At 57.0% G+C, this 12,904-nt stretch overlaps 1 protein-coding gene across 1 annotated transcript in view; it reads right to left on the reverse strand.

The window, feature by feature from the left end:
• Nucleotides 1-5,134: 5,134 nt before the first annotated feature.
• Nucleotides 5,135-12,904, reverse strand: part of ATG2B (autophagy related 2B) — a 102,706-nt gene continuing 94,936 nt past the window's right edge. The window contains exons 37-42 of the mRNA XM_006879166.1: nucleotides 10,185-10,254; nucleotides 9,744-9,826; nucleotides 8,782-8,903; nucleotides 8,292-8,446; nucleotides 7,414-7,563; nucleotides 5,135-5,365 (exon numbers count right to left, since the gene is read on the reverse strand). Coding sequence (XP_006879228.1) covers nucleotides 5,135-5,365; nucleotides 7,414-7,563; nucleotides 8,292-8,446; nucleotides 8,782-8,903; nucleotides 9,744-9,826; nucleotides 10,185-10,254 — 811 coding nt within the window. The remainder of the gene's footprint in view (nucleotides 5,366-7,413; nucleotides 7,564-8,291; nucleotides 8,447-8,781; nucleotides 8,904-9,743; nucleotides 9,827-10,184; nucleotides 10,255-12,904) is intronic.

Raw genomic sequence — 12,904 nt, forward strand, 5'->3', positions numbered from 1 at the left:
GTAATCGGGATGAGTGTCAGAAGCAATAAGATTGGCACAGAGCAGGACAGAGCAGGACAGAGCAGGGTTTAGGGCTGTCGTACATAAGGTCGCTATGAGTCGTAAACGACTTGACGGCACATAACAACATCTCACAAGTGCCCCCCACATACACGCACCCACACACCCACCCGCTCACAGGTGCCCCCACGTACATTCACATGTACTCTTCACACACAGGCTCTTGTGTCCCTCAGACTTATACGTTAACATACACACACGTCCCCTCACAGGTGCCCCCCCACATACACTCACATGTACACCCCCCACAGGTGCCTCTCACATGTTGCTATACACATGCCCCCCTCACAGGGACTCCCATGTACACTCACGTGTTCTCATACACACGCTCACGTGTCCGTCACACTCACGTTCACACACACGTGTCCCATGTACAATCACAGGTGCTCACACACACACACACACTCATGTGTCACAAGACACAAGGAAACTCACAGATGCCCTAATGCATGTTCACACAGGCTTGTTACACACACACACACACACACACACACACACACGTCCTGCACACAGATGCTCACATATGCGTGTCCTCACACGTACCCCGCCCCCCCGTGTGTGTCCACAGGTGTCTCACAGTGGGCACTGGCTGAGGGAGGACCCTGGGTTGTCATGGCTCTGTGTGGGCTCCTTACTGCTCCCCGGGCCCCTCATGCTGGCCTGGAGGACAGGTCGTCTTCGGATCACCTGTCTCCACCTCCACTGTCCTGGGGGTTCTGTGGGAAATGTGCTAGGACACCCCTCCAGGTCTGGCCACTCTCCACCCCCACCATGTGCCCTATCAGTCTGTGGCCTGGCTGTCAACTCCTTCAGGAGGCTGCGTCCATGGCGTGGGCCCCCTCTGGGCCCCTGCTCAGGTGGCCTGCATCCTCCCCAGGGGGCTCTCAGCTTGGGGCACCACACTGGATCCCTGAGTTGAGACCCTGTCCCCACCCACCTCCTCCCAAGGAGCTCTGCTGGTGCAGTGTGTAAAGTACTGGCTTGCTAACAGGATTGCTGGTGGTTCCACCCCTCAGCAGCTCCTTGGGAGAAAGAGCTAGAACGCTGGAAGCCTAAACGAGGGTGGTTACGGGCCAGAGGGGCCAGTGTCCAGCAGAGGGCGCCCCAGGCCGGCCTCCCACAATGTCCCACGTCCCCTCAGCTGGCCAGCAGGGCCACCATTGAGACCTGGCTGGGGTCGCCTGCGGCCCAGGTCGCTGTATAAAACCTGGAATGAGTTCTGGGCTCTGTCCAGACGTGGGCCTCACACTCACGAGTCATCAACTGGCCCCGCACTCAGGTCCTGTCCCAGTCTGGGAGGTAGGTCGGTCAGTGTTGGGGTCCTGCCCTTCTGGGGAGAGGCTTTCCCGGACAGGAGCCCCTTCCTGGCCCTGATTCTTGCTCCACAAGGAGTCTGAAGGGCCCCAGCACCATGAGTTCAGCTGTGGCGTCCCTGGACTGTTTCTGTCAGCTGAGGGGCTGTGACTGTGTCACAAGGAACTCGGTCCGTAGAGCCGGTGGCCTCTGAGTCTGGGCGCCATCCTCTCATCCCCATGGTTCCTGGGTCACCTGTCCACTCCTCCTTCACACACATTGAGCCTCATGACGTGACTGACACCCCAGGCTGATGACCGCCCTCTTCCCACTGCCCCGGCCCTTCTTCTGTCCACCCCCCACCCCGTCCCCCGAGCTTGATCCTAGGCATGTTTCCCTCGTCACCGCACACGGCTGCATATTCTAGGGACCTGCCAGGCTAGTGTTTGCTGACAGCTGAGTCACAGGGCCAGCTTTATCCCAGCTTTGAAGGGTGACAAAGGCCAGTGTCTTGGGGTCCCCCTTGTGTCTGTCTGACCTTTTCTGGGATTTTGACTTTTGTTCCATGCTTTTTGCTCACTCAGCTAACAGGGATTTAAAGCTGGAAGAAAGCTGGTTTTAACAGGGCAGGCTGTGAGCGTCCACAGTCCTGGGCGGCATGGGAGGGCTGCCAGCTCACTGCAGAAGCTCCAGGGACCCCAGGGGACTCCACCAGACTTCCTGGAGTTACAGATGGCACCTTTGTGGTCCATGCAGGGAAAGGAGAAAGCTGGGTGCAGCCTGGGAGACTGGGGGCAGCGGGTTCGGAGGGGCAGCCTCACCCGTGCATCTCCCACCCGTCCTTCAGCACAGGTCTACCTGCTGTCAGTCCCATCCAGGTGGGTGGACACCCCTGCTCTTTCCCCACCCCATTGGGTCTCCTCTTCAGGCGTGGCTCTTGGCCTCAGCCACCCCCTCCCTACAGGACAGCCTCCACCAGGGCTACCGTCCCCAGATCTGCCCTCTGCTCCTAAGCCTGAGGCCCTCTCCTGGCGTTGCCCCCTTGGCCCAGCCTGGGTGAAGGGCCTGCTCCATGCAGGGGCTCCAAGAGGTGACACTTTGGTGTGAGCCACCATCCACCGGCAGAGACTCGGTGCAGCAATGTTCAGGTGGGCACACTTGCCAGGTCATCCCTGCTTCCCAGCGAAGGTCACAGAGGTGCCCTCAGAAGGTGGGGCCCCTGGGAGGCGCCGTCTGCTGGACGCCTGGGAGTGGTCCACTTTGGATGATGGCTGGCTTCAAAGCCAGGAGTGGCCACGGCTGCAGGCAAGTGGACCCAGAGGGCCACAGGTCAGGGGCTCAGGCTGGCAGGCAGGGGTGAGGGGGCAGGCAGTGCATTAGCATTTTGGTTGCAAGGTGCTAAGAAGGGTGGGACCATGGAAGATTGGTAGGTTGTGCGGGAAGCGCAGATCTGGCTACTGTCTGAGGAAACAAGGCCAGTGAGCCCAGAGCAGGTGGCCGGGGAGGCAGGAGTGTCCAGAGACCCGGGAGCAGGTGGCCGGGGAGGCAGAAACGTCCAGGGAGCCCAGAGCAGGCGGCCGGGGAGGCAGGAGTGTCCAGGGACCAGGGAGCAGGCGGCCGGGGAGGCAGGAGTGTCCAGGGACCAGGGAGCAGGCGGCCGGGGAGGCAGGAGTGTCCAGGGACCAGGGAGCAGGTGGCTGGGGAGGCAGGAGTGTCCAGGGACCAGGGAGCAGGTGGCCGGGGAGGCAGGAGTGTCCAGGGACCAGGGAGCAGGTGGCCGGGGAGGCAGGAGTGTCCAGGGACCCGGGAGCAGGCAGCCGGGGAGGCAGGAGTGTCCAGGGACCTGGGAGCAGGTGGCCGGGGAGGCAGGAAGGTCCAGGGAGCCCGGAGCAGGCGGCCGGGGAGGCAGGAGTGTCCAGGGAGCCCGGAGCAGGCGGCCGGGGAGGCAGGAGTGTCCAGGGAGAACAGCAGACTGAGGCTGACCACAGGAGGGTGTGGATGAGGAATGTCCACCAAGCAGCCACTCCCCACCTATGGGGGTGAGAAGGGGCCTTGAGGGGACCTGCCCTGTGACATCCATGCTTCCAAGACACAGAGGGCCAGGATGAGGCCACAGCATGGTGTCAGCTGTGACAGTTAATGCTCTGCTCATGACATGACATCACTACTCTCCACTTCACATTGTGAAACCTGCACACAGACCAAGACACTGTTGTGTGAAGAGAACAAGGGAACACTGCATGGTTCAGGAAAGGTGTGTTAGGGCTTTGTCCTCTCTACATACTTACTCAGTCTTTCAGCTGAGCAAATCTTTCGAGATGCTGGACTCTGAAGAATGCGGAAGAAGATCAAAGACCACAGCCTTCAATATGGGTTACATTTTAGCATCAGGATGAAAATCCTTAGCACTAGGCCACCAGGCAGCATCATGACATAGGGAGAAAAGACGGGAATCGCCAGTGACTTCATCTTACTCGAATCCACGATCAACACCCTTGGTAGCAGCAGTCAAGAAGTCAAAAAGCGTGTTGCACTGGGAAGAGTCTGCAGTCAGGGACTTCTCTGAAGTGCTAAAGAGCAAGGCTTGTCAGTTAAAAACTAAGCAGTGCCTGATCCAAGCCATGGTCTTTTCAGTTGCTTCTATGCATCTGAAAGGTGGACAATAAATAAGGATGACAGCAGAACTGACGCCTCTGGGTGTGATGCTGGCCAAGTGCAGCGAATATCCCACGACAGTTAAAAGAACCGACCAACCTGTCCAGGAAGAGGTTGACCAGAATGCTTCTCAGAGGCAAGGATGGTGGGACTGGCTCCCATGTTCGGGGCCTGCTGTCAGGAGGGGCCTGCCCTTGGAAAGGCAGAGCGTCAGAGGGCGAGGGGAGAGGTGCCAGCCCGTTGTGTGGGACTTGCTCCGAGGGGACTATTTGCGGCAGGGCGGCTGACAGGCATGGGAGCTGCTGCCTCTTGACCAAGCCCCCTGTCACAGGAGCTTCATCCGTCTTCCTCTTCTTTAGAACCCAGAGCAGACATCCCTCCAGGGGACAAGTCACTTCTGGCTATGGCCAGTGTCACAGGCAAGACATGAAGCTCTATCAATGCCCTCTCAGAAAGGAGATGAGTCATGGAAGTGTGGCCCAATTCTACCTTTAAATAAAAATACTTTATTCATTCCTGACAGGTTATCAAAATGTACTGTTAACCAAGTAAACAGGGAACTCTGAACCAGCCAACGAGGGTGCCTTGGGGACTAGAGGTTCCTGATGGACAACCCCCGTCCCTGACCAGCCCGCAGCAGCTAAATGGAACATACGAAGAAGTCACCTGGGCCCCAGTCCCTCACAGAAAGCACATTTTTCATTGACACTTAAAAGAAATGAAAGCGATTGTGTTTGGGTTCCTTTTGCCAAACACGTTCCTACTTACTCCTTTCGGTTTTTTGTGTGACTGAAAATGACAAGAGCACGGGCTAGTGACAGTATGACCGAGGGCATGTCAGTGGACACCACAGGCCAGGCCCACACCCGCCCAGCGTCTGAGGAGCTGTGGCCTGGCTGGGCACCTGCAGGGTGCCACCCCGGGGCTCCTGGCCATGTGTGACTGGTGTGTGACAAGAAAGTAGAGCTCCAGCTGGCCAGGGACGTGGGCACCTGCTGCCCCGGGAGCCAGGTCTGGGCGTGGAGCTGGGGGGAACATTCTCTAATGAGGAGGGGCCGTGGTTCCTGAGATGAAGGCGATGAGAGAACACGGCCCCCCTGCATGAGCGTTCACAGCCCTGCCCCAATCAGTCTTCCTCCAGCCGCCACTTCTGAGACTCGTCCTGCCGCACGTCTGGCCGGATCTGGTTCCTCATGCCACCCAGCACGTTGGACGTCGCTTCCGTGGCAACGATGAGTGGCCGGACCACTGCGGGGGGGATCTGGCGCAGGACCTCGCCCACAGCGCCTGTGACCCCACGGCTCCCATGCTCGCGGGCTGCTGTCTCGTAGATGGTGTGCGCCGTGTCTGTGATGCCCTGGGGGTGGGCCGGGGGCGGGAGAGGACCGGTCAGAACCACAGTCGGCCTGACCACTGCAAGTGCAGCTGGGAGGGGGAGACCTCGTCCCACACTTTGAGCCCCTGCCAGAAGGGACCAGTCTTTGGAGAAGGACATGCTGGGAAGGGTGGAGGGTCAGTGAAGACTCCATGAGATGGCCTGTCACAGGGACTGCAGCAGTGGGCTCCAGCCTGTCAGAGACGGGAGGACGGCAGGACAGGGCAGCGCTCCGATCTACAGTTCACAGGGTCCAGAGTGCAGCCTTTAATACCATCCTCTCTGGACAGCTGACCTGCCAGCAGCAGCATGTCGTCTAGACAGAAGCTTCTGAGAGAACCCAGTGGGGTGAAGACCGGGACCAGGCGTTCTGCTGAGACACGAGTGTGCAGAAACGCAGCCAACCCCCCCGGCAGGCTGCCCAGGGACGGCTGAGCATCCTGGCCTGGGTGCCCGAATGCTGGCCTCACGGGCACTGCTGAAGCCCACAGCTCCGTCCAGACTAGTGGCCCCATCGCTCTGCACGACGCCCACGTTCATGCTACACTCGGTTTCCCGTCTACTGCTCTATCAGTGCTGTCCCCCGTGGAGGCATATGGCTAGCGAGAGCCTCGTCATTCTTGGAGCTCTGGTAGCCTAGTGGTAAGGAGCTGCACTGCTGACACAGAGGCACGGGGTTCGAATCCACCAGCTGCCCTTGGGGGAAAGACAGGTGATCTCTTCTGAAAACCTGCTGGAGGGTCAGTGATGGGTTGGTGCCGATTTGACGGCACACAACAACAACTTCCTTCTTCCACGGGAGTCCTGCTGGTGCAGTGGTTAAGCACTCATCTGGGGCCTAGCGGGTGGTGGTTAGCCCCCCAACATCTGCTAGACAGAGATGCCGCCCGCTTCCGACAAGACCCACTGGTCAGCTCTCCTGGCCACTCTGGACGGACTGCTAGGGAGGGACCTGAGGGTGGGGGCTGCCGTTTTGCTTCTCACTAAATCTCGCTCTGACAGCCCACCACTGGTTCCGTGGTTCTGGCCCCGTGGGCATCCCCAGTGCTCTTCAGAGCCTACATCTGCTACGTGACACGTTGAGAACGCCAAGGTGCAGTGTAGACCTCAGACTCACGTCACAGAAAGAAGAGTGTCCACCTTACAGTGGTGGTTAGACATCACCCAGGCACGAGCGACTCAGCGGCCTCGGGTGACAGATGGACGCTGCCCTGTCCTATATGCCGTCCTTGGTCCCTGCTGTGTCCGAGCCTAGCACTGCAGCCTCTGTCAGTGCACCGTCCTGTAGGTCTCCTGCTCCTCCCCATACCCTCCACTTGTCCAGCTGCGATGTCCTTCTCCAGGGACTGGCCCTTTCTGACGCTGCCTGAGGAAGCCACCCGGAGGACACACTGACACAGAGCTGTGTGGCCAGCAAGGTGGCCGTTTCTGACAGACCTTGGCATCCACGTACTTCCAACATAGCAGCTGCGCCAGAAGGTGTGGCAGGTGTGAGCAGACACCACACAGACATTTACACGGGGCTTCAGGGGCGGGGGTAAAATGCAGTGTGTGCCAAGAGAAAACCCAGGAGGGCACACGCGTGGTATCAAGTGTTCTAACACGTGTCATTCAGTCCCACACCTATCACATGGGTGAACCGTAAACAAGGATTTGCAGAGTGACACGTGGCACTTATGTCTACCTTTTAAAAGATGAACATTATGTTCTGTTTAGCGATACATATTTAAGTAATAAAACCACAGACATGTCCCGGTTCAGGAGAGAAGGGATGCGATGGGGTCATGGTGGGAGGTTTGCTGCACAAAGCCAAGGTCATCAGCCAGGGTTAGCTCTGCATCTCAACAGCGAGGACGAAGCCTGTCACCATGGCCACCTCCCCTCTCACCTGGGGCACGTGCTCAGCATGCTGGGGGACCGTTCCAGCCCTTCCCAGGAGTTTCTCCACAATGTCCCACCATTAAATGCTCTTTGGTGACACAAGAGGGCACAGGGGCTGGCTCGATCTTGGGGGCTCGATGTCCACTCACCTCCTTGACCACACTGTAGGCCTTGGCCACTCCCTCCCGCAGGTCGACTGGCTGGTGGGCGAGCCGGTGATGAGGGTGTCTCCTGCTCCTCTTGGGCTCGATGGCTAGGGTTCCAGGAGACACCATGTCGTAGGCGGTCTCGGCCGCAGCCTGCGGTATTATTAGAGATGAGTGAGAATGAAATCTGGACGCTGGACCCTCACGCTGCCCCTGAGAGCAGTGCACGTAGGGCTTTGCGCACCCTGAACCGGACACCCCACTGGCCTGCCGCGTCTGGATGCTTGAGGGGAAGGCAGGAGGTTTCAGAAGGTTCAAGTGCAGGGGCTCATGACCACATCGGTCAAGAATGCAGACTGTCCCCCGAGAGACAGCAGTGTCACTTAACACACCGTTTAGCTGAGATTGCCCCAAATGTGAGGAAATCAACCCCTTTACAATAGGAAGTGTAATTTCCCTGAAGTAGGCCAGCACCGCTGACATCGAGTCACACAGCTCTGTTCTGCCAACGACGGGGCCCCGGACAGTGAGTGACGCAGCAGGGTCAGTACTCCCGCCAGGCCCTGAGGAGTGAGCTCTGTGTCGGAGGGAGAATTGTGCTCCAGACACCCTTCAGTGGCCATTCACCAAGCACGCTTTCCACATACAATGCGTCCACAGAAAACCACACACAGGAGACAGACACAGTGCACACTGTTCCTGTAATGCCTTTCTCCCTAAGTGTCTCCTGGTGGACAGTTAACCTGTGGACTGACAGCCAACTGACTGCACTGTCTTGGCCACCCAGAGTCACAACAATATGAAGCCACTACAGAAGAACGAGCCGCTGCCAGTGTTTTGCTCATTTCAGGGCACGGATGGCGTCTCCGCGCTGCTCGTACCTGTATGGTCTGCACCATTCTGTTGGTGAGCTCTAGGGCGGCCATCGCCGTGGACGTGCCGAAGGAGGCTGCTCCTCTCTGGAAGCCTCTGACGATGCGCCCGTCCTTCCGGTACTGCTCTATGGGCAGCCAGACCAGGTCCTTGAGGCCTTGCACTGTAAGACAGACAGCCGTCAGGCCAGCGCGTGCACCCCCACCAGCCAGGCCCCAGCTGGCAGCTCCAGGCGGGGTGGGGGGTGTGTGTGTGTACACATGGCAGGATCCGACAGCCCCAAGCAGGGCGTGCATGCGCGCGTGTGTGTGCGTGAGTGTGTTCTCACGCGAGGCTTCCACAGCCCTGGCAGGAGCTGTGTGTGCCTGAGTGTGTAGGCATGCAGGATTTATGGACAGAAAGCCCTCACGGAGACCCCCACAGGCACAACAACCCCACAGTGGGAGTCCCTGCTCAGGGAGAGGAGGTCCCCTTGGGAAGAGGACACTGCCCACTCACCCAGCTGGACGAGGGAGTGCATGGGCCCCACTCCGCCCAGAAGTCCCGGCAGCTGGTTCTTCTTGATGTCACTGAGCCACTCGGAGATGGCGTAGGAGAGCAGCTTGTCCACACCTAGCAAACTGGAGCAAGTGACGTGAGCGGACACTGAGAGAGCAAGAGACCACACACGGATCCAGGACGCCCCACGGCCACACCGAGGTCACACGGAAGGGCAGCCTCCCCAGCACATCCTGATTCCCACACGGCCGGTAGTACACACAAGGGTTCTCCTCCACTGCTCTTATTTCTCGGGTGTCTAAAGCTGCAAGTATTAATTCAGAGAGAGCTCTGGCGGCTTAGTGGTAAGAAGCCGTGTTACAGTCTCAAAGGCACACGGCTCGAATTCACGAGCTGCTCCGGAGAAGGATGGGCCATCTCGCCCTGCGTGATTTACTGCCTCTGAAAACCTGCTGGAGGCTCGGCTGGGGGCTGGTTCCACCTCCTCATTAAGAACACTACCTTGTGAGCCTCGATCTTTTCCCCTCAACCAACTCTAACCCTGAAATCACGGAAAACATTTTCAACTACACCTTGGAGAAGGACTCCTCTGCTCTGTCTTGTCTTCTTTTTTTTTATTTTATTTTATTATTTTGTGTGTGTGTACCGTCAAATCAGATCTGACTGGTACAGGAGGAGTTTGTTCCTCCTTCTCCAGCAGAGCACCTGGTGGATTCGAACCATGCACCTCTTGGATTGCAGTGCAGCTTCTTGCCACTAGGCCACCAGAGCTCGCCACTCTGTCTTGTCTTCTATTCCACCCTTCCACGCCTCTCCCTCACAGCTCTGGCACTGAGCTGGAGTGCCCTGCCCCGAGCCTTCTGCAGACAGTCCCGCAGATGGCTAGCCTACGCAGGTGTGTGTAGAAAACGCTTTTGACTATAGCGACTTCATCGCAAAGCCACACGGGACGAACCACTCACCCGTGCCGGTAGCAAAGTCTCTTGAGCTTCAGTTCGGAGCAGTTGAGCTGGGCAAGGCCAATCAGAATCCCAGCCAAGGTGCCCTGGAAAACGGGGATCAGAGAGACTCAACACCCTAATGTTCTGGGCTCATCCCAGAATCCCAGCTAACAGACCCTGGAAAAGGGGAAGAGTTAGGGGCAGAGAGTGCAGGATGTGGACACCCCCATAACCTGGATAGGTGCTACCAAGAAGGCTAAAGCTGGAGGTATCAGGGAAGCACAGCTCAAGGGACGTTGACCCGACCCACAGCCTTACTCATGGGGCGTGGCTGTGTGAACCTTAACTTACTTTTCAAACAAATTAAAGGAAAAACCTTTGTACTTCAGTTCAAACATTTACACAGACTGTGACAGAAGGAAGTTTTAAAACATCAGGGCCCCACTTGCACCGTCTGCACACCTGGCCCATGGACACGTGCTTGCCGTGGTAATCCAGGCGGATTGGGACTTCGGACGTGAATCGGAACTCTCTGCATGGGGAGAAAAGAGAGGCGTTTCTAGTCGAGCTCACTCCTGCGGGGAGGAAGGGGCAATCGGAAAATAACCAGAACACCAGAGCACTTCCGGAGAGGATTGGGGGACAGAACCGAGCCCCCGGCTGCCCGTCTATGAGGCTGGGACTGTGTGTGGAGGTGCAGGGACCGAGCTCCCGACAAGGCTGGGACCGTGTGGATGTTCAGGGTCTGACACGCATGACCCTGAGAGAGGAGGGTGGGGTCTCCTTGAAGCCCTAATGGGACAGAGCGGCCTGTCATCGGTTCTCTCCCCCCAGGAGCAAAGGGAGGAAAGGAAGCTGAGAAGGGAGAACTCCTTTAAAGAAGGCGGCTACCTTGAGGCTTAAATGAGAGAAGATTGTCTTTCAGCTTCTGTCTTACAGCAAAAGAACAGATGTTTAATCATATAACTAATATTTGTCTCAAGATATTTAAGTTTCTTAAAAAATATTTCCCTAGTTTGTTAAAGAATGTTTTTCTTAAATAAATTTTGGTAAATATTATCAATCCATCAACTCAATTCACTGCTGTCAAGTGAGTCAGAACTGACCGAAAGCTGATTCTCTGACAGGGTTTTCAGAGGCTGCAATCCCACGGGAGGAGATGCCCACCTTTCACCGTCAGAGCAGCTGGTAGATTTGAACTGCCTGGCATTGGGTTGACAGGGCAATTCCTTAGGCAGAGCTCCCCTATCAGTCCTTATAGAGTACAGATTAATAAAGCAGACCTTGATAAGGGGAGGGGAGGGAAGCGAGGGGAGCGGAGGGCAGAGTCTTGGCACCAGGTGAGGCTGAGGCCTGGCAGGGTCATCTCTGCAGGTAGGAGGGTGGACAAGCACTTCTCAAGTCTCACCAGTGACAAAAACCAGGTCCCTACATTGGTTCAAAACTTTGAACGACGCAGGAAGCATCAAAAACAGATGGAAGGAATACACGGAGTCACTGTACCAAAAAGAATTGGTTGACATAAAACCATTGCAAGAAGTAGCATATGATCTCGAACCAATGGTAACAAAGGACGTTCAAACTGCTCTGAAGGAATTGGAAAAATTAAGGCCCCAGGAACTGATGGAATACCAAGTGATAAATTTTAACAAACAGATGCAGCCCTGGATGTGCCCTCCTGGTCCCCTCTGCTCCTCCCTCTTACTGTTCACAGGAAACGCGCATGTGTCATTATTCGCAAACTCAAGGGGACAAGGGACCTCTCTCTACTTTGTTCATTGTGCCTGGCCCCTGCCTGTGACCAGTCATCTGCTGTGCGGCGTTATAACACCGTCATGTGGACAGGATTCTGGGTTTGGGGTTGAGAAGGTCTGTGTACAGGGTGGATGTGAGCTGGAGCCCCCCTGATGGCACTGGTGTTTTGGGTCTAGTCCTGGCTGGACTGCTCTCCCCTCCAGCGGCTGTTTGGACCGTGTTCTGGCTTACCACCAGGACCCGTGCCCTCTGTGGGCTTTGGAAGTCAAAACAGCATCTCTGAGCGACTTTCAGTGAGTGCGGTCCACGGTGAGCTGAGCTGCTGACCCAAAGGCCGCGTGTATCATCCTGTTAGGGTTCCCAGGCCGGAAATCCCGAGAGGGCAGCTCTGAGCTGATCTGACAGCAGTGGGCACCAGGAGAAACCTCCGCTCAGGCAGACAGGAGAGTCGCACGAGCTGATAGCAGTGACATCACTGATCGCAGGTCTGAACTTTAACTTGGTGTCTCTTACGCTAGTTGTCTGGCATCTTTAAAGACCTGGATTTGTAGCTCATAGTCCAAACCAAACCCAGTGCCAGGACTGCACTGTGGCCCGCGGGCCCCTGCAGTGCACAGCGGCACTGTCCCCAGGGTCCCCGGTGTCGTCTTTTCAGGAAATCCATGGTGTCCTCTCACGAAGAGGCCAGTGAGTTAGAACTGCTGACATTTCAGTCAGCTGCAGAGATTTAACCACTGCACCACATGGGCAGTTTAAATGGAATTAATATGGACATTTGGTAGGAAAAGTGTTGAAAACAACAGAGGGTCCCGGTGCCTTGTGAGCTTGGACCATTACGCCATCCACTCCTCCACTGTGCTCATTCCCAGGTTTCAGCTTTCATCATGACACAAGGTGTTTTAGATGTGGGTACTTTAAAGTACCCACAGTGCCCACTGTGGGAGAAACACAAGAACCTGCCCCATCTCGGGGCAGGGGCCAGAGCTTTGGGGGGTGGTGGCGGGCTCTTCCTCCTCCATCCCCCACCCAGCTGTCCCTCTAGACGCTCAGGGCGCTGCTCTCCAGCTCTCCTCTTCCCATCAGGCCTAAGGCCCCAAGGCCCTAAGGACCAGCCCTACCACCCAGGCCAGAAAAGAGGGGCAGGGACAGACAGGTAGATAGTGTGTGGCCAAAGGAGATCAGGACACACAGGAGTGTGTTTCCTGAAGCTCAGGCTCAACAAAGAGGAGGGGGTGGGAACGACACACATGGGAAGACACACAGGAGGGCCCAGGGCAGGTCACAGAGGATGTGAGAGGAAGATAACAGCCGGGGTAGTTGATGAACATGGACAAAGGGTGAGCCCACCCAGAGCTGCCCTGGGGGGAGGTCAGAGCCCACCCAGAGCTGCCCTGGGGGGAGGTCAGAGCCCACCCAGAGCTGCCCTG

Source organism: Elephantulus edwardii, unplaced genomic scaffold (assembly GCF_000299155.1).
Source record: "Elephantulus edwardii isolate Elephantulus edwardi_28Jun2011 unplaced genomic scaffold, EleEdw1.0 scaffold00002, whole genome shotgun sequence".
NCBI classification, from domain to species: Eukaryota; Metazoa; Chordata; class Mammalia; order Macroscelidea; family Macroscelididae; genus Elephantulus; species Elephantulus edwardii.